Source organism: Phyllopteryx taeniolatus, chromosome 4 (genome assembly GCF_024500385.1).
Source record: "Phyllopteryx taeniolatus isolate TA_2022b chromosome 4, UOR_Ptae_1.2, whole genome shotgun sequence".
In the NCBI taxonomy this organism is placed as follows: Eukaryota; Metazoa; Chordata; class Actinopteri; order Syngnathiformes; family Syngnathidae; genus Phyllopteryx; species Phyllopteryx taeniolatus.
Window position 1 is genome coordinate 18,187,258 of NC_084505.1, and position 23,724 is coordinate 18,210,981.

General features: G+C 43.9%; 3 protein-coding genes across 11 annotated transcripts in view; 1 reads left to right on the forward strand and 2 right to left on the reverse strand.

Moving 5' to 3' along the window:
- Window positions 1-249: 249 nt before the first annotated feature.
- LOC133476574 (interferon regulatory factor 2-binding protein 2-B-like) lies at window positions 250-3,610 on the reverse strand. The gene is made up of 2 exons (XM_061770160.1): window positions 2,799-3,610; window positions 250-988 (listed from the first exon to the last, which is right to left on the reverse strand). Exons 1-2 carry the CDS (start codon window positions 3,451-3,453, stop codon window positions 408-410), a joined length of 1,236 nt encoding a protein of 411 aa, XP_061626144.1. The 5' UTR covers window positions 3,454-3,610; the 3' UTR covers window positions 250-407.
- Window positions 883-23,724, forward strand: part of LOC133476570 (striatin-like) — a 40,213-nt gene continuing 17,371 nt past the window's right edge. For 2 of the 9 annotated variants that reach the window (XR_009788088.1, XM_061770145.1), the window contains exons 1-4: window positions 9,729-10,340; window positions 14,042-14,145; window positions 16,913-16,986; window positions 17,315-17,399. Coding sequence is in view for 8 of the 9 variants with exons in the window: in XM_061770145.1 (XP_061626129.1) it covers window positions 10,167-10,340; window positions 14,042-14,145; window positions 16,913-16,986; window positions 17,315-17,399 (437 nt within the window). In the remaining variant the exon portion in view is untranslated. Of the gene's footprint in view, window positions 1,021-3,501; window positions 3,641-6,422; window positions 6,539-9,728; window positions 10,341-14,041; window positions 14,146-16,912; window positions 16,987-17,314; window positions 17,400-23,724 lie in introns of those variants that run through there. The other 7 variants (XM_061770146.1, XM_061770147.1, XM_061770149.1 and 4 more) reach the window with 7 other exon arrangements.
- map1lc3c (microtubule-associated protein 1 light chain 3 gamma) lies at window positions 6,807-9,364 on the reverse strand. The gene is made up of 4 exons (XM_061770161.1): window positions 9,208-9,364; window positions 9,049-9,104; window positions 7,935-8,041; window positions 6,807-7,050 (listed from the first exon to the last, which is right to left on the reverse strand). The coding sequence occupies exons 1-4, from the start codon at window positions 9,344-9,346 to the stop codon at window positions 6,885-6,887; spliced, it is 468 nt and encodes a 155-aa protein (XP_061626145.1). The 5' UTR covers window positions 9,347-9,364; the 3' UTR covers window positions 6,807-6,884.

Sequence of the window (23,724 nt, forward strand, 5' to 3'; positions counted from 1 at the left end):
CCCAAAGTCATTAGTAGGAAGTGAGTAAACAATTCTGACCACAGCCAACTCGTTCCAAGACCGCGATCCAATGTTGACACTGGAAGCAGCTCTGACGCCATAGCCACAACCACAAACAGTATGGCTGTGCTTATTTTAAGTCACACTTATCTCACACAGCCCCAGCACACCAAGTGAGATAACAGATGTGTTCATGTAACACGGACCACCAAAACACTGAAGGGGATTGCATCTCACACACACACGATATGAGTGGTTTGTTTTTATTGGCCAAGTGCTCGCTGCAATTGGTTGTGTTGAAAAATGCACAAACACAAAACGTCGCGAAAAAGCAAAAAAACACAGGACGACACGGTTTTGAGTCCACCGAGCTCCACGGTCGCCATGGTTAACAAGAGGAACCCTTCTTAGGAGTCCCGCTCCTTCTTCACCTTGACGTCTCCAGCCAGGATGGTGGTGATCTCTCCCTGCATGAACGCCCAGGGCAGGTCTGAGCCGGCCAAAGGGCAGCGCCCCCCGCTGGGGCAGTACACCTCCCCGCTGGCACCCTGCGTCTTGATGCTGGCGCGAGAGCACGGGAAGCAGAATTTGTGCAACGCCACCGACGGGCACTGGACGAAGTGCGTGTCCTCGAGGCGCTCGTGGCACAACGTGCAGCAGAGCGGGACGCCGCCCGCCACCCCCGCTTCCCCCCCAGGCCCAGGCGAGGTGCCGCTGTTCCGCCGCACCCGGGCGCCGTCTTTGGGCACGCCCGCATTGTCTGTGGCCAGGATTAGGGCGGCGATGGGCAACTGAGCGTTCTGTGGCGGGGGGGCGGCTGCCCCAGGGGGCGAGAAGCCAGCCGGTGCGGCAGGGGCCATCTTGACCGCCTCAGAGTGCGATGGCAACCACGGCGAACCCTCGGTGTCGTTCAACTTGTGGGCCGTGCTTTTGCTGTCTGGCTCGGGAGACGCCTTCCTCTTCAAGCTGCGGGGATTCTTCCCCCTCTCTTGAGGACACAAACCAACACCATAGGCCAACGTAAGCACAGTTCATTTCCATCACACAAAGTACATGCTTAAAAATAGAGCTGCAACTAACGATGACTTGAGTAATCTAATAATCTGTTGATTATTTCTTCAATAGAGTGATAAATCAGATTCAAAAACATTTTTAATTTCCATCCTTATTTAAAAAACGGGACATTTTAAATTGACTGTGCAGAAAACACAAATGTATTATGTTGCAGTCACTTGTTTAGCCCCTAACATATCAAAACAATTTGAAAAATATTGATGATTGTTTTCCAAAGTAAAGCAAACGTTTACAATGTCTTATTTTGATTCCAAGATAAATCCATTTTGGTCAACAGCAGAGGGCGATAATGCCCAACATGGCGGTCCCCTGGAAAATAAAAAAAAAGACTTCAGTTGCCAACAGAAGTGAAGTCAGCCCCAAATGTCAATGGTTTTAAGTCCAGATTAAAAACTATTCTTTTTTCCCCCCCATGAGCATTTTGGACCATTTCCATTTTAAAATTATTTCTCTTGAACTGTACATTTTTAGTCATTTTAGTCTGCTTTTAAATGCTTTTTAGCTGTCTTTTATTTTTCTGTACTTTTGTTTTTAAATGTCGTTTGCTGTTTTAAATGTTATTAATCATGTATAGCACATTATCTTACCTTGTTCATGAAATGCACTACATAAATAAACTTTCCTTGTCTTGCCTTAAAGAGATATGTAATTGCCTATAGATGCCACAATATGCTGGCAAAGCACACATTTTGTCTAAACTCCTCTATTTGCTTCAGCTTAATTTGCCTGGCAAGGTGGCATCAAAGCACAACTTGTCTAAATGAAGCTCCTTAATTCACTTAACATTGTTCCCTGGCAACAAGGCATCAACGTCATACTTGTTTTGCTTTGGCCTGTGTGGTGTGCAGCAAATAAGTGTTTTTCAGCAAATAACAAGATAGGCTGGGGGAAAAAAAACAACTGTGCCAGTAGGTAAATATAATGGATGACAGATAACACTTTTCAGATTGATATTAGTAAGCGTATTTACTCGTGAGTACTCACCGATACCAGTACAAATAGTATTTTTGATACAAAATTGACATGAACACAATGACAGACAATTGTAAACAAAAACCTGTCTTTCTGATCGATGTACATGATTGGCCGATGTAGCAAACCGTTCAGTGTAGCGCCACCTACTGGAGAGGACTAAATCTCAGCTTCGTTTGCAGTTCCAAATTTAAAAAGAAATTGTCATGTCTGACTGACCCGACAGTAGAATATTAAAATGATCCTTTGAAATATCATCCATCTCTGGCCTCATCTAATGCCTTTTAATTTTATTTTAAGTACAACTGCTACGACCGTGCAAGTGCGTCACGGTGACCCACTGAGCTATATTCTCGCAATTACATTTTTTATGGCAATTTGTGAAACGACACTTTAGGGATAGGTGCACGTATTTTATTTGTCCACCAGGTCACAATCCACACCCGACACAAGCAGGGCATGCCGAATGTCGACAACAGCCCACGCAGACATGGTGTGAACATGCGATTTCCTGGTTTAACCATTTGGCTGTAGTTGTAGAAACTACTCAAGCTAAACTTTGCATCTTCCTTGCATTTTTTTCCTGTCGATATTGTTAAGAGTGTGTGCATTCGCTATTCATTGGTATTTGGGAATTTATTTAATGAAACTTACTGTGGCTTGTGTTTTTCCATGTCTAATGGACCTAATATATTGCTTGACTTCATTTTCAAAAAGGCAAAACAGTGGAACAAAAAGATAAGTTACCGTACCTGTCTTGGAGGGGGCGTGGCCTTCGTACGTCATCATCCCGTGCGCGGCCATGTGCTCCTTTTTTAACCTGGCGTCGAGCGCGTGCACGGCCATGAGCTCGCGCACGCTTCTGCTCTCCGCCGCCATGTGGCTGTCAACCCGCAGCGCGGCCGCCTCGGTGGGCACCAGGACGGCGGTGGCGTGCGGGTGGCAAATGTTGAGCAGCGGCACCATGCCGGGCGGCACCACGCAGCCGCTCCGCCGCGGGTCGGTGGGGCTCTGGCGGTTCAGCTCGGGCGGGTCGTCGGCTTTGGGGAAGCCGTTGACGAGCCTCGTCGTCGCCGTCTGGTACTCCGGGCCCAGGCGAGGCGGCGGCCTGTCGGTTAGCGGGTAGCGGGAGGAGGCGAGCGCCCCCAGGGCCGGCTGGTGGAGCTCCTTGGCTGCTGTCGTCGTCGTCGTCGGCGGCGGCGGCGGCTTCCCCCCCGCTCGGCCCTCCCGGAGGCCCTGGGCCCGCTTGAGCTGGCGGGCGGTGTCGATGACCAGCTCGACTTGGTCGGCTCCCTCGTAGTTGACGCAACCTCGGCACACCACCTCGCTGAAGTCCCAAATGAAGGCCCACGGCATGCGGGGCAAGTCGCACAGGAAGCACGACTGGCGCCTGGCGGCCGCGGTCATTGTCGATGCGTTCCGGACGACGACAATAACACAAAAATGTCGTCGTAGGGAAGAAGACGCGACAGACGAGGAGCCGCGCGAGCCGAGACGAGTGCGCGAAAACGGACGCAAAATGTCGACGTAGGCGTTCTGTTGTTTGTGACGTCATAAAGCATCCGCCTTCATCGTGGACTTACGCCACAGCCACGTACGGCTTTCTTCAATAGTTCCTTGGACGAGTTGTTTTTTTTCTGTTTGCCCACCTATACTACCGCTCGGACTAATATCAAAGATCGTTTGTATTGCGTGAGATGTCGCATTCTTCTCTTTAATCTCCCCCACACCACACCACACACACACAAACAAACACACACAAACTTTCCTTGCATCCTGACTGCAGAACGAAGACGACATTTATTTAACCTTTATCTTGGTAAATGGTACGTGCAGTGCACATTTATATACAGTGTCGGAGTGTAACTAATTGCACATAACAAGATTGTCATTTAATTACACAATTTATGTAGTTGTAACCCATTCATTTCATTATTGGGAGGATTTTGTTTTAACAGACATGATGTATTTCCATTTCATCATGTTTTGTTACCAGTTTATTATTAGTGTAAAGAACAAATATTTAGTTAATTCCAAAATAATTATCTGTGGTTTCAATCCACCTTTTTAGAGGAAACATCTAAGGGTCCTGTTGATGCATTCATTTAATATTAAGAAAATGAAGTCAAATGTAATAAATTGTAATTAGTTATATCCCTTTGAGAAAGGAATTGAAATATTTACACTACTATTACATTTGCAACAACACAACTTGTAGCTGTAACCAACTAGATTTCCAAAGTCATTTTCCCAACACTGCTAATAAAATGGTCTTACACGGAGCTTTTCGACAGCCATCCATCCATAAATCCATTTTCTTTACCGCTTTTCCTCACTAGGGTCACAGGCTGCTGGAGCCTATCCCAGCTATCTTCGGGCGGGAGGCTGGATACATCCTGAACCGGTCGCCAGCCAATCGCAGGGCACCTATAAACAAACACCCATTCGCCCATTCAACCTATATTTAATTGAATACACTACAAAGAGAAGATATTTAATGTTCAAACTGATAAGCTTTATTGTTTTTAGCAAATAATCATTAACTTAGACTTTTATGGCTGCAACACGTTCCAAAAAAGCTGGGACAGGTGGCAAAAAAGACTACGAAAGTTGAGGAATAGTCATCAAACACCCGTTTGGAACATCCCACAGGTGAACAGGCTCATTGGGAACAGGTGGGTGCCATGATTGGCTATAAAAGGAGCTTACCTGAATTGCTCAGTCATTCACAAGGAAAGATGGGGTGTAAAATACGACAAGGGAGACCCCAGACTGTTGAACAGCTGAAGCTGTACATCAAGCAAGAATGGGAAAGAATTCCTCCTACAAAGCTTCAACAATTAGTGTCCTCAGTTCCCAAACATTTCTTAAATGTTGTTAAAAGTAAAGGTGATGTAACACAGTGGTAAACGTGACCCTGTCCCAGCTTTTTTGGAACGTGTTGCAGCCATAAAATTATAAGTTATTGATTATTTGCTAAAAACAATAAAGTTTATCAGTTTGAACATGAAATATCTTAAATATAGGTTGAACATGATTTGCAAATCATTGTATTCTGGTTTTATTTATGTTTAACACAACGTCCCAATTGGAATTGGAATTGGGGTTGTAGTTACATAATTGCATATTATATTACATCATAGCATATGATGGAAAAAAGGTTTATAACAGGCTAAAAACAGGTGCAGCGATCACGTACAGAAATAAACAAAGCAACATATCGTTGCTGTCAGGCAGAAACCCTGTATGTCCAAATATGGTCAATTTCATATTTAAAAAAAAAACGATACTATTGGTCTGTCCCCACTTCGTCTGTTATTTTTAGGTAATATTAACCAGTGTAAAGTGTTGAAAATAGCTTGAGAAAAAAAATATATGAACTGTATTTTTTTTTTTAGACGTAAAAACAGTGAGGTTAAATACATTTGAGTAGGCTTGTTTTGTTGCAATCGATCGGTGTAATGCTTTGTTTCAGAAAGAAGCTGCATGAGGCAAGTGCGTGCAATTAAGATCTGCCCGGGTCATCGCTCATGGCTCTAAGACCTTTGAAAAAGAGTTTGGGAAGAGGCGTTTGCTTTTGTGACAATTAAAGGCTTTTTGTACAGTCAGGGGGTTAGCATGAACGCATACTTTGATGTGCACAACTGGAAGCAGTGTTTGGTAAAAGTAGTCATTTTGGAGGCGTGAGGATTCCACACGGCAGCGATGATATGCAACTAAATTCAGAATTACGTTCACCTTGTTGGATTCTATTACCATTTTTATCCACTAACAGACATTCTGTAGTCTTGAATATTTTTTTCACTTATTTTAGGGACCAAATGTCTTTGTTTTAAGTGAAACAAGTCTGCCAATGGTACTAGCATGAATTGTCTTGTAAATTTAGATACAAGTCAAAACGATCTTTAAAAAAAAGTACATTAAGGTTTTCACTAGGTAAGTGTGCATTTTTGCAGTGACGTACAACCCCAAAGCACACTTCCTGTTTGGCAAACCGAGACAGGAAATTACATCATTGTTGTCAACAGGGACGGTTTAGGTTTCATTTACGCTGGACTTCCTGGAGCTGCTTGCTGTGGTCTTAGCCTCTTCGCACGCTTGCCACAATCGGAGGAAGCGGCGTCCCGTCGGACCTCCGTGATATTTGCCTTGCAATTTGCTGCAGGAAAGCATCTTTGTTCTCGTTAGCACTCTCCAAACCTCAGCGCTAGATGAAACATGCTAACTGAAACCTACGATCTAAAAACGTGCTATTTTAAGCATGCTACCTTAAAAACAAAATGTCCAAACTAAAAGATGATAACTGGCACATACTATAACTAGTAGTTACATTTGATCTGTAACATCTCTAAAACATTATGTATTTTGTGCTACAGTGTCTCTCGTGTGGAGCCACGTGCTGCGCCGGGAGCAAGCGATGGCGAATTGGATGGCTCCGCCGCCAGGTGCAGGTCCGCTAGCAGCTAGTACCCGCTAGCAGACTGACAGACAGGTGTTGACACAACGCAGACACTTCAAGGGAGTAAACTATAAAACACAGTGGCACCAAAATTCAGCATGCGGCCCACACTACACACATTTGAGCACATACTGAAAAACTGATCACGTTTTCAGCAGACGACCACAGCCTTGAACATTTTTTATAATAATTTTGGAGATTTTTTTTATTTATTTATTTTTTTTTTTAAAACAAACTGACAAAATGTTGCTGTTATGATTGAGCCACTTTACAAAGAGCACCCCATAGTAGTAAAAGGTGGTGATGTATACATAAGATTTATTTATTAAAATACACAAAACATTTTTATATATTTACATACGAATTTGGTACGTTTGTGCTAAAGCTGCCCAAACATCTCCTGAGAGGCGTAGGTCATGTAGAGGAAGCCATCGTCGTCCTGGTGGTCCCTGTAGACCTGAGCCATGCTAAGAGTCATGCTGGCCAGACCACTGTTGTTCACTAGCAGGTAGAAGGCCTGGGAGGGCAGCAGCGCCATGCGGTTCCTGGGGGGGAAATGGGGGGGTGGGGAGGGGCAACGGTCACCGTGGCGGCATGAGCGGACTAATTTTTGGGAGTCGTGTAGGACGCCATCTAAGCTGGGCCTCCATTGTGTAAACGAAGCAGCGACAACACTCACCAGCACAATGGGCACATGCCATTAATTAGTCTACGTCAATGGACCTATGTCTAGTTTGCTTACTTGCTCACATTCAAGCGAAAGGCATGGCACGGCACACCCTGGACTGGTCGCCAGTCATTGTTGAGACACAGACAAGCATTGTTGACATTATTGCAATTAGAGTATCACTTTCTGCTGCAAGTCATGAAGAAAAACGCTCATTCAGGGACAATTCTAGGATTAGAGGTTTAGGAGTGCCGAGCCAGGCAAGCAAAATTTCACTGTTTTGTACATCTTAAAGCAATTTCATCCCCATATTTCTGTTCAGTCAGAAAAGTCAAAGCTAAAAAGCATTTAAATGTTGGGCCACAGAAAAAGAGTAAATGAATTGAAATCAAAATAAACTTGTGCTGTTCTATTGCATTTTTGTATAGTATTGTTTTTTAGAGTCGAATTAACGAGATAGTGGCGCTATTAAAATATGGATTAGGGCAGATAAATCTTCATGTACCAAATTAATATAATAACAGCGGTCCTTGAAATATGAGTGACCCAATTTGGGAGTTTTGAGATACGAGCAGTCAGGCTGATTTCCCCCCCCAATCATTACATCATGATCCATAAACTGTTTAATTATTTACATTCTATGTTATAACTAGGATTTTAGAAAGTAGATAGAGTGAGATTTTTTTTTTTTTTTTTTTTAATTAAAAAACACATTTTGGGGGACGGGCAGAACACAATTCCGATTTTCAATAATAATGTTACCTGATTATGGTGAGAAACTGGTTCATGGTGAGTTCGTGTGGAACAAGAAACTTGGTTTTGTCCAAAGGGGGAAGAAACTTTTCCCGCTCGTAGCGCTCGATGATCACCTGACAACAGGAAGTCAAATCAACACACCATTCACTCAATCTGTCTATGTAGACTAGGGGGTGTCCAAACTTTTTCCTCCAATGGCCACATTCAGAAAAATGGCTTGATGGAATTGAATTTATCAAGGCAAGGTTTTTGTGATGTAAAATAAAAAAATATTCCAAAATATCTACCATCTTACCCATAACTCAACTGGCAAAAAAAACTGAAATTGTTGGGACGTGAAAAGCTACTGAAGTAATATGGTAGCACAATGGAATTTTATAGCTTGTAGGTTAAGTTACATTACAGATAAATTGTAGATTTATTTTTAAGTAATTTCATCCCCAAAACTTGGCCTTTGAACAGTAGTGCGTAGACTTTATAGCCACAGCTTTCTGTTAAAGGTTATAAGGCAAATAAAAAAACTAAAGTTGTAGGATTTTGGCGTGGGTGGCCCACGGCCCAGTATCCCACTTTAGAATAGATCCGTCCCTGCACTAAGCAGCGCTCCAAAATTCAGAAAAAAAAAAAAAAAAAGCCAAGCATTTCACAAGCTGACCATTTTTAATAGGCAGTTATTTGAGGATCATTAATACGATACGGTGGACAACTGGTTAGCACATCCGCCTCACAGTTCTGAGGACCCGGGTTCAAATCCGGCCTCGCCTGTGTGGAGCCTGCATGGGTTTTCTCCAGATACTCCGGTGTCCTTCTACATCCCAAAAACATGCTTGGTAGGTTAATTATCCCCATGTAGTAGTAGTTGTGAGGGGTGTCGCACCCATAGGTGATGTGTACGTCACAACCCTCACTTTTTACGCAGCTCCCCTCCCTTTTGTGTGTGTGTGTTGTGAGCCATATTAAATCTCTTTAGTACATGCCACATCCAGCCCCCGGGCTAAGGTTGGGGAACCCCTTGTGTCGATAAGTCACCCAGGCCATGCTAATCCACAAAGGTTGAATTTAACAAAACCAGAAGAGTCCAGTTGCGTTGATCGAACCTTTTGCGGATTCACTCACTCACCGGGATCTTGTTGGGGAATTTGGAGCGGATCCCGGCCACTTCTTGCTTCCTGGTGGCTGCACACAAAATAACAAAACAAGAAGTTGAAAAAGAAATGACTCTTTCTTCAATTCGTCACTTTTTTTTTTTTTTTTCCTTCAACTTTTCCGTTGCGCTTACCGAAGCTTTTCCTCTGCTTGAATGATTTGCTGCGCAGCTGCTGGCTCCTCTCGAGCGGAGGCATGATGATGACGATGATGATGATGATCACGATGACGGAGTGCGTAAATACACTCGCGCGCCCTCGGCTGCGGTGCATCAGCTGATTAGCACGTGGCGTCTGGGTCTCTCTCTCTCTCTCTCTCTCTCTCTCTCTCTCTCTCTCTCTCTCTCTCTGTCTCTCTCTCTCACATACATGCACACACGCACAGTCGTCCCCGGAGGGGCTGCGGGGATTAGATTTGTATACGTTTTGTAAAATGTATATAGAAAATAAATCCAGTATATCAGTGATATATGATACACAACACGTCACCACGCTCGTTAGCATAGCATACACAGGAAGTCGGTGTTCCCTTTTTCCGAGTTTGGTCACGTTAGGATGATGACTTAATTTGTTTATGTAACCGTTTGATCGTGTGTTGAAGTGTTGCTCTCCTCTTTAGCAACGGGACAGTTGTTTCAACCAATCACATTGCAAATTCGTCCTCTCGGGGCCAGCGTGCGAACCCTCGATGATGTCAGCATTTTTCTGTCCTCTGATTGGTTGTTCATAGCAAAACAAAAACGCACACATTAATACATTTCATACTCGGCATCTCTGGTTTAAGAGAGGTTTACCACTTAGGTATACGTGCTAATTAAATGACTTTTAATGTGTTTGTTGTTGTTGTTGTTGTTTAATGTCGCCGTTTGCTCGCGTGTTACTTTGAAAATCCTGACCGGTAGTGTTGCTGTCGCCTAGTTTCCGTTAGCTGACGTCTTCCGTCGTTCGGAACCGGACCGACCGTCGCTGCTGTCAGTGGACGGCGGCTCCCTCCCTCCCCCATGGACGCTACTCTCCTCTCCCCGCTGGAGCGAACCAGGAGCCCCGGCGGCCGCCGCCAGCCTTAGCCGAGCTGCGAGGCATCTCTCCGGCCATGGACGAGCAGGCGGGCCCCGCGGTGCTCCTCGGCTGCTTGTCCGGCGGGGGCGACGGAGAGGCGGCCCGGGCTCAGTACAGCATCCCGGGCATCCTTCACTTCCTCCAGCACGAGTGGACCCGCTACGAGGCGGACCGTTCCCAGTGGGACTTGGAGCGGTCGGAACTGCAGGTACTGTTTCCGCTCCACGGACGCTCACTTGCTGAGCACCGTTCACACTCGGTGCTGTTCGCGTCGTCTTGGCGCCAAGCGTGACGCACGTCATTTGTGAAACGTGACATTAAATGTGATCAAACAAGCTGCTATGTCGCTCACTGCGACGCCGAAGTAAGAAGAACACACACGACGATCCACTCATTTCGGTCAGGCTTCTCGCTGACATGGATGTGCTCATTTCATTCAAATGCGTTCGTAAATGGCGAACATTCCAAGGCGAGTTTGTTTGTTTGTTGCTGCTCGCTAACCTGCTTGAGGAATCAATTTAGTGCACATAACACGAAACGACACAACGTCAGTGAACACAACTGTGTGTGTGTGTGTGTGTGTGTGTGTGTGTCAAGCAGATACAATAACACACGCACACGATTAGTATAAACGTGCTGTGTTGCCTTGACTTACGAGTTTATTTCAATGCCATGGTATGTGGGCAAGGAGAGCTATTTGGCATGGATGTCTGCTCATGACACAAGAAAATGTATTTATGCTTGAATGTGATTGCATTCCATTAAATGACCCCCAATTTCCAGTTAATTCCCATTAATCCCCATAATTCCCAATTTGGAATCTTTCCAAAAACCCACACCTTAAATGCCTATGCAAATTTATGGGGAACTTTCTGGAAGTTTCCCATCCCTTTTGAAACCTGCGTGTTACATAAGAGACAGTCATCAGCTGAACGGCTGACGCATGGCTGACTTTTGATTTCCCATGAGCCTCTGCGCTTCTCCCTGTAGACTCAACCAATCAGACTATGTGTCACTTCCTCTGTGGTGCTGACGTCCTTCTGCACCTTTCTGATTATCCTGGGCTGTGTTCAAAATCATCCCGGATCACATATATAGCTAGTTGGCCAGTTTGTAGTGCTGTTGTGCCTTCACCCACAAACAGTTGTAACTCGAGCTGGACGATATGGACAAAATTGTATATATATATACCTATGTTGGTAATTTTATGCTAACAAAATACTGTACATCCTGATATAATATGTTCCTTAAAATGACATGAAATGAATACCAATTTTCTGTGATCTTTTCTTCATTTAGCTAAATAATTTATCTGATCAATAATTTATCTTATCATTCGATCAATTGATGGAATAATGGGTGCTAACTTGCTGTAATTAAATAATTGTATTTTTAATTAAATTACTTCACCCACACCGAAACTTGAGACCATGATTCGACAGGCGGCATGTTTACGTCAAAACGTTTGTGCTACCACTAGCTTGCTAGGCTACATAACATTTTATTGCCTGCTTGTGAGCCGTATCGTATTACAAGTATGTGAACATACATCAAGCAAGCCTGAGCACTGGTGACCACCAACACACGTTTCTCCCCATTTTGTCCTCATAATATAGTCTGCGCGAGCCACTCTTGTTGTCGTCGCCACGGTAACGGGTGTTTCCGGTCGCATTTGAGTTGACAAGATAAAGCCCAATGGTCGTATAAAACGGGATGCAGTGGGCTAAAAATGGCTAAAAATAAACTAGCTTTTGGATTCCAATATACTGTGCACGCGGCGACGCGCACTAAATGTCTTTTGGTGAGCCGATCAATGACATCATTGATCGGATCGGCGAATTATGACATTAAAGCCGATCAGCATAAAATGCTAAGTATCGGCCGATACCGATCAGCCTGATAAAATCGGTGTAAAGTTTAGCGCCGATACAGAAAAATGTTTTTTTTGTTTGTTTTTTGTATTGTTTTATTTAATTCGGGAAATATATATATTTTCTGTTCTATATCAGTTCTTAGGACCCGAGTTCAAATCCGGCCTCACGTATGTGGAGTTTGCATGTTCTCCCCGTGCCTGCGTGGGTTTTCTCCGGATCCTCCGGTTTCCTACCACATCTCAAAAACATGCCTGGTAGGTTAATTGAAGACTCTAAATTGCCCATAGGTGTGAATGTCAGTGCAAATGGTTGTTTGTTTATATGTGCCCAGCGATTGGCTGGCGACGAGTTCAGGGTGTACCCCGCCTCTCACCCAGAGTCAGCTGGGATAGACTCCAGCACCCCCGTGACTCTAATGAGGAAAAGTAGTATGGAAAATGAATATGAATGCCATGGCAACCATCATCAGCGTACACTAGTTAGCCCTCATCTCTCCTCTGATGATCATTTTGTCATTTCCACTTGAATGCGAGCCACACACTGCTTGTAACGTGTCTTTTTGGTCCAGAGTTGTATCATGGATCTGTGGTTCGCAAGCCACGAGTGTTTCCATTATTTTTCCATTTAAAAAAAAATGAATGTTATTGAGAAGCTTCAAAAGTGGTCCAAAAGTGGAACTGTCAATCAAAGACGCAGCTGCTCCCAGAATAAACATGGTGCCAGAAATTAGGTCATCGTCTTTGTTATTGCTGTCAACACAAAGGTTTATAATTGCCTGTAGATGCCATCAGATGGCAATAAAGCACTTTTTTCTTTTTGCCTGTTACTCTTCCACTCAATTCAACAGAGCTCATTGACACCAAGATGCCTCTAGATGGTGGCAATGCACTATTTTTGTCTAAATTATACTCCTCAACCCACTTCAACATAGATCCCTGGGACCAACATGCCATGAGACTGCGCAAAGCACTCTTTTTGTCAGAATGAAACTCCTTCACTCACCTTGACTTAGTTTCTTGGGACCAAGATGACACAAGATGGCAGCCAAGCACTCTTTTTTTTTTTTTTTCTTCTAATTGAAACGTCTCAACTCACTTCAACGTAGTTTATTGACACCGATATGCCAGGGGATGGCGACAGTGCACTATTTTTGTCTAAATGGAACTCCTTAACTCACTGCAACATAGTTTCTTGGCCCCAAAGATACCTTTAGATACAAGTGACCCGGCTTACGAGTTTTTCGATATACGAACCGTCGTTCTGACAATTGTTTTGTTTTGACTTGTGAATGCAAACTTGAGATACGAGCGCTTTATGGTGGTAGTGTGTTGACTCAGCTCACTTCACAATAAGGAGCAGCTTGGCAAATCGTGAACAATTCTTCCAAAAAGAGGCTTCACGCTGTTTTTTTTGCCACTCAGAGTTGAAGTTTACTATTAAACTAAACATAAAACAAAGAGAGTTACATGTTCTGTATTTAAAAAAAAAAAAAAGCACACTTTAGTACGCTCGCTTAATGGTAACACATAGGTAACCCCTTAAGCCACAAATATTTGAACACAATGCAGCAACACATTTTGACCTTCAGTATAATAGTACTGGCATTCATACCTGCATATGCGTTGTCTTCTGCGAGGAGCTGCGACATATACACTGTACAGACGTCCACATACAGTATATCCGTCCATCTTTGTTGTACTGCCCCAAGGTGGACCACAGCAGAATGGCTATTCAATTGATGCAAAGTGTGCCAAAAACTGTGGAATTATTTTGTATTCTATTTAATTATGTAATTACTGTATGTTTGCATAAATTACAATATTAGAGAGTGCTATTTTTCCTCATTTAAAAAACACATTGCAATTTTGGGGGGTTGCTCTTTTTGGGATTCTGGAACGGATTAATGGCATTTACATTCATTTCAACAGGGAAAGATGATTTGGGTTCACAGAGCTATGTGTAAGGGAGGCAGATGGGGAATGTTGCATGATGGGAAGTGTGGGTCATGTGATGCGTGCTTTCTGTGTGTCGTCAGGCTCAAATCGCCTTCCTGCAGGGAGAGCGGCGAGGTCATGACAACCTCAAGAAAGACCTGGTCAGACGCATCAAGATGCTGGAGTACGCACTCAAACAGGAGAGGTCAGCCCACCCACCCAGCCGCACGCACGCACACGCACGGCAAACATTTTTTTCTGAGAAGTCTAGAAATTAGGGTCTGGAAAAAGTATAATTTTGAAATCTCAAATGTGAAGGAACCCTGTATATGAATTACAAGCAAAGCATTTGACTGTTTTACAATACTTTGTTGTTGAGTATTTCAGAATCATCTTTATTTGCCAAGTATGCCAAAAACACAAGGAATTTGTGTCCGGTAGTTGGAGCCGCTTTAGTACGACAACAGTCAATTGACAGTGAATGCTTTTGAGACATAAAAACAGTCACTGAGCAGTAAGATGTTACCAGTAATGTGATAATGCCGATATAATATATATTTTTTTTGACAATGGTGCAAATGATGCCAAGTCCTCTAGCAATTTAGAGCAGTTTGAAATGAGTAATAGAAGAATAGTCTGATGTAGTGACCATTGTGCAAATGGCGCAGAAGCTTCAAGAAATTATGCAGTTTAATGTGACTAGTAGTGCGATAATCTGAAACAATGTCAATTATTTAAATGTTACGTCTCAAGCACACGAGTGGCCAGTATTGGTCAACAACAGATATGTAAATAGTGCAGAGTGGCGAGACTGCTACAGTGAGTGCACAAATAATGTATAATTGGCCCAACAGAGATGTGACTACAATCTCAAGACAAAGTTGGCAGCAAGTTACAACCGAATTGTAAGTTAACTGTTTAAGAAGTTCATGGCAAGAGGGGAGAAGCCGTTGGAATGTCTGCTTGTTTTATTTTGCATTGTTCGGTATCGCGTGCCTGAGGGAAGGAGCTGGAAGCGCTGGTGACCAGGATGTGGAGGGTCCAAGAGGATTTTGCATGCGCTTGTCTTAGTTCTGGCAGCGTGCAAGTCCTCAAGGGTAGATAGGGGGCTACTGGCAATTTTTTCAGCAGTTTTGATTGCCCGTTGCAGTCGGAGTTTGTCTTTTTTTGTGGCAGCACCAAACCAGACTGTGATGGATGAACACAGGACTGATTCGATGACTGCTGTGTAGAACTGCCTCAACAGCTGCTGTGGCAGGCCGTGCTTCCTCAGAAGCCGCAGGAAGTACATCCTCTGCTGGGCCTTTTTGAGGACGGAGTTGATGTTGATCGCCCACTTCAGGTCCTGAGAGACTGTAATTCCCAGGAACTTGAAGGTCTCGAAGGTTGACACAAGGCAGTTGAACAGTGTGAGGGGCAGCTGTGGCGAAGGATGTTTCCTGAAGTCCACGATCATCTGTACAGTCTTGAGCGTGTTCCGCTCCAGGTTGTGTCGGCGGCACCAAAGCTCCAGCCGCTCCACTTCCTGTCAATACGCATACTTGCCACCGTCTTTGATGAGGCCGATGTATGTGGTGTCGTCTGTAAACTTCAGGAGTTTGACAGCCGGTGTGTCGAGGTGCAGTCGTTCTTGTAGAGAGGGAAGAGCAGCGGAGAGAGGACAAATCCTTGGGGCGCCCCGGTGCTGGTGGTGCGTGTGGATGAGGTGGTGTCCCCCAGCCTCACCTGCTGTGTCCTGCCCGTCAGGAAGCTGTAAATCCACTGGCAGATGGCAGGCGAGACGCTGAGCTGGAGAAGCTTGGAGGAGAGGAGTTCGGGGATGATGGTGTTGAACGCAGAGCTGAAGTCCACGAACAGGATCCTCACCTAGGTCCCCGCGCCGTCGAGGTGTTCTAGGATGAAGTGCAGTCCCATGTTGACTGCGTCATCCAGCTTTACAACAGAAAGGAAAATCGGCCAATTTATTTGCCCATTTTTTGACGATTTTATTTATTTTTATGTTTGTTTGAATGTCATGATCCTTGTCTCATGTTGTAAAGGGTTAATGTGTATATAAAAAAAACAAAAAAACTTCTGCCGTGCCTGTGTGGGTTTTCTCCGGGTACTGCGGTTTCCACCCACATCCCAAAAAGAGAGACAAAAATCTCCCCCCCCCCCCCCCCGATTGAAAAGGGCTACTGTACTATCGCCCGATTAGTCATCCTGGCCCTAATAGAGATGTCCGTTCAATTTTGTTTCCATCGCTCAAACTGGTGTCAGGAGCTGATTTTAAGAATTTGCGTCAATAACTAGATAGAACCTAAAATAGTCGCTTCAAACCAAAATGGCCACTTTCCTGTACAATTTGGGGCAAGGGTCCTTGAGACTTTGTGGTGCATGATGATTGAAATGTCCACCCAATATTGCTTTGTCTGTCAAAACTGGTGTTGGGAGTTCACACTGGCCAACAACACATTTATTGTTTTGCTGATTTAGGACTATGTTGATATGCTGAATCCACATATCACATTGGTTTTGCTCAATCAGGTCAACATTTTGAACTAAGGCCACATGTTTTTGTTTATATGAACAGATATGTTTGCTTCAGAGGTTCATGCCCAGAATTTGGAACAATAATGGTGTAACATTCAATGCACAGGTGCTTGCTTTTATCAATGTCTACTATTCAATTTACAGAAAGCAAAGTTTGTAACATTTGATAAATAAACTTCACAGCTTGGCATAAAAACCTGACCTGAACAAGAGAAACTGACGCCATTTTCATATTCAGCGATGCCAAAATGTCCCAAATCAGTTGAAAAAACATAGACAACATAAAAAAAAAACTAACCCAGTGTTATTATTATTTTTTTTTGGCTTTCTGAAAATCCTCATAACGGTCATCTAACTTTGACACTTTGCTCCACACTGGATATCATAGACAAAAAAAGCTCAGAAATTTTGCGTGTGTGTGTATGTGTGCGTGCGTGTAGATCCAAACATCACAAACTGAAGTACGGCACAGAGTTGATCCAAGGAGACGTCAGAGCACCCAGTTACGATTCAGGTGATGCCCACACACTCAGACATTCACACAGACACACGGACACAGACACCTACACAAAGTCACACACACATGCACACACAGACACATTCTTATAGATGGGGACAAGCAGACAGACACACACGTTCGCATAAACAGATGGACACACATGCATATGTGTGTTCACGATTCTATCGAAGGTGATATATATTACCCATCCCTTCACTCGAGCATGTGCTGTGTGGACACATCTGGACCAACAAGGAGGAAGAGGAAAAGGAGGTCATCTTCATCATCACAAAAATGAAAATTTTGGTGCGCGTGTGTGTGTGTGTTTGTTTTTGTGTGTCAGATGAGGCCAACGAGGTGGACACGCACACACCGCTAAACAGCAGCCATCAGCTGAGCTGGAAGCAAGGACGACAGCTTCTTACACAGTCAGTGTACATACACACACACACGTGAACACACACCATGCTCTGACACATGTAATTATACAGAAACACAACAGGAATGCACACACATGAACACAAGTGCAAACACACACACACAACCATACACAAACAAACAAACAAATATACACAGACAAAAAATACTCACACAAATAACTCACACTTCCCTGAATTGCACAAGCAAATATGGGGCGAGGTTTACCTCTTTGTGAACAAGTGCATGAGAAAATCGCCGAACTGTTTAAGCACAATGTTCCTCAACGTACAATTGCAAGGAATTTAGGGATTTCATCATCTACGGTCCATAATATCATCAAAAGGTTCAGAGAATCTGGAGAAATCATTGCATGTAAGTGGCAAGGCCGAATGCAGCCCTATGGGGGGCACAAGCCAGTGCAAACTGTAGGCCGGTCCCAAGCCCGGATAAATGCAGAGGGTTGCGTCAGGAAGGGCATCCGGCTTAAAACTTTGCCAGACAAATACGAGCGTTCATCCAAAGAATTCCATACTGGATCAGTTAACAACATCCGGCACCGTCAACCTTCAGGGTGCCGGTGGAAATTCAGCTACTGTGGCAAGCGGGTTCTTCTGCAGAAAGAGAAGAGGAAAGCACAGAGCCTAGAACTGAATGGGGGGACTTTGAATGTCGGGACTATGACAGGAAAATCTCGGGAGTTGGTTGACATGATGATTAGGAGAAAGGTTGATATATTGTGTGTCCAGGAGACCAGGTGGAAAGGCAGTAAGGCTAGAAGTTTAGGGGCAGGGCTTAAATTATTTTACCATGGTGTAGATGGGAAGAGAAATGGAGTCGGGGTTATTTTAAAGGAAGCATTAGTTAATGTCTAGGAAGTGAAAAGCGCATCAGATCGAGTGGTGAGGCTGAAACTTGAAATTGACGGTGTTATGTATAATGTGATTAGTGGCTAGGCCCCACAGGTAGGATGTGACCAAGAGGTGAAAGAGAAATTCTGGCAGGAGCTAGACGAAGTAGTTCTCAGCATCCCAGACACAGAGAGAGTCCTGATTGGTACAGATTGTAATGGACATGTTGGTGAAGGAAATAGGGCTGATGTAGAAGTAATGGGTAAGTACGGCATCCAGGAAACAAACTTGGAGGGACAGATGGTGGTAGACTTTGCAAAAAGGATGCAAATGGCTGTAGTGAACACTTTTTTCCAGAAGAGGCAGGAGCATAGGGTGACCTACAAGAGCAGAGGTAGAAGCACGCAGCTGGATTACAGTTTGTGCAGACGATGTAATCTGAAGGAGGTTACCGACTGTAAGGTAGTGGTAGGGGAGAGTGTGGCTAGACAGCATAGGATGGTGGTGTGTAAGATGATTTTGGTGGTGGGGAGGAAGATTAGGAAGACAAAGGCAGAGCAGAGAACCATGTGGTGGAAGCTGAGACAGGACGAGTGTTGTGCAGCTTTTCGGGAAGAGGTGAGACAGGCTCTCGGGGGACAGGAGGAGCTTCTAGAAGACTGGACCACTGCAGCCAAGGTGATCAGAGAGGCAGGCAGGAGAGTACTTGGTGTATCTTCTGGCAGGAAAGGAGAGAAGGAGACTTGGTGGTGGAACCTCACAGTTCAGGAAATCATACAAAGAAAAAGGTTAGCTAAGAAGAAGTGGGACACTGAGAGGAGAGGCGAAAGGAATACATTGAGATGCGATATAGGGCCAAGGTAGAGGTGGCAAAGGCCAAACAAGAGGCATATGATGACATGTATGCCAGGTTGGACACTAAAGACGGAGAAAAGGATCTATACAGGTTGGCAAGACAGAAGGATAGAGATGGGAAGGATGTGCAGCAGGTTAGCGTGATTAAGGATAGAGATGGAAATATGTTGACTGGTGCCAGTAGTGTGCTAGATAGATGAAAAGAATACTTCGAGGAGTTGATGAATGAGGAAAATGAGAGAAGGGAGAGTAGAAGAGGCAAGTGTGGTGGACCAGGAAGCGGCAATGATTGGTAAGGGGGAAGTTAGAAAAGCATTAAAAAGGATGAAAAATGCAAAGGCAGTTGGTCCTGATGACATTCCTGTGGAGGTATGGAAGCATCTAGGAGAGGTGGCTGTGGAGTTTTTGACCAGCTTGTTCAATAGAATTCTACCGCTTGAGAAGATGCCTGAGGAATGGAGGAAAAGTGTGCTGGTGCCCATTTTTAAGAACAAGGGTGATGTGCAGAGCTGTGGGAACTATAGAGGAATAAAGCCACACAATGAAGTTATGGGAAAAGAGTAGTGGAGGTTAGACTCAGGACAGAAGTGAGTATTTGCGAGCAACAGTATGGTTTCATGCCTAGAAAGAGTACCACAGATGCATTATTTGCCTTGAGGATATTGATGGAAAAGTACAGAGAAGGTCAGAAGGAGCCTTTGTAGATCGAGAGAAAGCCTATGACAGAGTACCCAGAGAGGAACTGTGGTACTGCATGCAGAAGTCTGAAGTGGCAGAGAAGTATGTTAGAATAATACAGGACATGTATGAGGGCAGCAGAACAGTGGTGAGGTGTGCTGTAGGTGTGACAGACAAATTTAAGGTGGAGGTGGGACTGCATCAGGGATCAGCCCTCAGCCACTTCCTGTTTGTTTGCAGTGGTGATGGATAGGCTGACAGATGAGGTTAGACTGGAATCCCCGTGGACCATGATGTTTGCAGATGACATTGTGATCTGCAGTGAAAGCAGGGAGCAGGTGGAGGAACAGTTAGAAAGATGGAGGCATGCACTGGAAAGCAGAGTAATGAAGATTAGCCGAAGTAAGACAGAATACATGAATGAGAGGGGTGGTGGGGGAAGAGTGAGGCTACAGGGAGAAGAGATAGCAACGGTGGAGGACTTTAAATACTTGGGGTCAACCGTCCAGAGCAATGGTGAGTGTGGTCAGGAAGTGAAGAAACGGGTCCAAGTAGGTTGGAACGGGTGGAGGAAGGTGTCAGGTCTGTTATGTGACAGAAGAGTGTCTGCTAGGATGAAGGGCAAAGTTTATAAAACATTGGTGAGGCCAGCCATGATGGACGGATTAGAGACAGTTGCACTGAAGAGACGACAGGAAGCAGAGCTGGAGGTGGCGGAAATGAAGATGTTGAGGTTCGATCTCGGAGTGACCAGGTAGAATAAAATTAGAAATGAGCTCATCAGAGGGACAGCCAAGCTTCCATGTTTTGGAGACAAAGTTAGAGAGAGCAGACTTCGATGGTTTGGACACGTCCAGAGGAGAAATAGTGAGTATATTGGTAGAAGAAGGATGAGGATGGAGCTGCCAGGCAAGAGAGCTAGTGGAAGACCAAAGAGAAGGTTGATGGATGTCGTGAGAGAAGACATGAGGGCAGTTGGTGTTCGAGAGGAGGATGCAGGAGATTGCCTTACATGGAAAAGGATGACGCGGTGTAGCGACCCCTAAAGGGACAAGCCGAAAGGAAAAGAAGAAGAAGAAGTAAGCGGCAAGGCCGAAAACCAACATTGAATGCCGTAACCTTCGATCCCTCAGGCGTCACTGCATCAAAAACCGACATCAATGTGTAAAGGATATCACCACATGGGCTCAGGAACACTTCAGAAAACCAATGTCAGTAAATATAGTTCAGCGCTACATCCGTAAGTGCAACTTGAAACTCTACTATGCAAAGCAAAAGCCAGTTTGAACATTAAATATCTTATCTTTGTAGTGTATTCAATTAAATATAGGTCGAACATGATTTGCAAATCATTGTATTCGGTTTTTATTTATGACGCAACGTCCCAACTTCATTGGAATTGGGGTTGTACAAATACAACACACATACAAACATGCAATTAAACACAAACATGCAAATTAACAACACAAAGGCAAAGATGCAATTTAACATAAACAAACACAACCGCATTACACACAAACACACACACAAGGAATCACACACTCACATGCACACACACACACACACGGTATGCAGAATTGGTCTTATTTACATAATCACGCCCCAACGCCGAGTTTCTTCACCCATGACTTGCCAGCTGATAAGTAAATTTTACGACTATGCTGTCATGTCAAAGCCAAAAGTTAAGCAGAGCTGCAGTGTTGGCACAGATTAGCTTTAGCTAACAGCGTAACCAGTGTCAGTGTCTGAATTTGTGTTGACTGTATTATAGGAATGTGGCGTCCATACTGTGTGCAGGAATTCTTAGATAACAGTGCTAATTTGTTGGCGGCAGTATTGGAGTTTGCCGGCCAGCTTGTGTGTAGGAATGGTAAGATAATTATGCTAACGCATTGATTGTGCTGGATTGTGGCATCCATCTTATCTCCTCATGCGCCACCTGCACGGATCCACACAAAAAAAAAAAAAATGGCTTGCTTAGTGATGAAGTGCTGCCTCCATCAGGGAAAATACACACATGCCTGGGAGCGCTTTGAAATTAGGACTAGGCAGCTGTGGCAAGGTTGATAGAGCGGACAAGACACTGAACCCTGTTTTCCTCCCAGTGGGCCTAGCAGAGCCTTGCATGGCAGCAACTGCCCATTGGTGTATGAATGTGTGCCTGAAGAAGAAGAAGAAGAAGAAGAAGAAGAATAGAAGAAAAATCATCTTTTATTGTCATGAACATGCATGCATGCACACGAAATTTGTTCTCTGCATTTTACCCATCACAGTGAACACATACACATGTTAGTGGAACACACTGGAGCAGGGAGCAGCTGCAGCGGTCGGGGAGAATTTCGGGGTGTAGAAAAAGCGCGATATAAGTGCAATCAGTCTACCATTTAGGACCAAAATGCATCATGCTCTATGTCCCTTTTAAGACACTAACATAGACGTGTGTTGTGTATATGCGTGTGAAAGGAGGATTGTGTGGTTGGCACAGAGAGATGGATGGCGCAGGCTGGTACTGGGTGGCATGGGAAGTGGGGGGGGGGGGGGGGTGTCTTGATGCGTGAACAAATGACACTAGAAGTTGAAGTCGGTCACTTACGAGCCGCTTCTCAACACCAAGGTCAGTCTGAACTTTTTATTACACACAAAAAAGAACACAAGAATGCTAATTGACAACAACGTAACAGAGAGAATTGAAACACACCTCATTCATCCCAGTATCATCTTTTAAAAGGTTAGTGAGGGGTACTGTAGGCCTAAATGATCACTGCACCTGCTTTATGAACCTTTTTATTCATCATATGCTGTGATGTAATATATCGTGTAACATCTGCAACTGTATCACATTGTGCAGTTTGTTGTACAGTACATGTAATTATTTGTATTTGCCTGAAAGTATTTTGCTCTGTTGGCATTGCAAATGAAAATATGTTCTCAATTGCCTGGAGAAATAAATAAAATAATATATATAAGGCAATAATTAATCTTTTATCGAGCTGTCATCTTTTTCTTGTTTAATCCACTAATGTAAAGTAAGATGTAGCTAATGATGCTAACAGAATAGCTTGAAGGGGTCTGCTACAGGAAAGTAAAATAAGTTGAACGTTGGAAGTTAACTTCGGAATCTAATGTTGGAAGCTCACATTGGACGAAACGAAACTAATGTCAGAAGCTAACGTTGGTCTTCCTTAGCGTTAAAGGTAATATTGGAAGCTAACTTCCGAAGCTAACATTGGCAGCTAATGTTAGAGGTAATGTTGGAAGCTAACATCAGAATCTAATCTTGCAAGTTAATGTAAAAGTTTATGTTCAAAGCTAATGTTGGACCTGAAGTCGAAAGCTAAAGATGTTCTTCATTACCTTTCAAATTAAAGGTAACATTGGAAGCTAACTTCAGAAGCTAACGTTAGCAGCTAACTTCAGGAGCTAATAATGGCAGCTATTGTTTGAGGTAATGTTCTAAGCTAACATCGGAATTTAATGTTGCAAGCTATTGTCAAAGCTAACGTTGAAAGCTAATGTTTTAAAGCTCATGTTGGAGCTGACCTTGGAAGTTGTTCTTCATTAGCTTTAAAATTAAAGGTAACTTTGGAACCTACAGCAGCTGAAATAAGTGTTTAACACGTCACCATTTTTCCCAAATATACTTCCAAAGGTGCTATTGACTTGAAAATTTTACCAGATGTTGGGAACAACCCAAGTAGTCCACACATACAAAGAAAGTAGAACAAATAAGATCAGAAATTAAGTAAATTTAAAATGACACAGGGAAAAACTATTGAACGCATGGAGGTGCAAAAAGGCATGGAAAGCCAAGACATCACCTAAAATATATCAATAACCAAACAGCAATCCAGCCCCTTTGTCAGTGCAAGTGAATATCAGCTGGTTCAATCCTAATTGATGGGCTACAAAAAGGTCTCTTTGTCAAGGTGTGAGTCAAGACACATCTCATGAT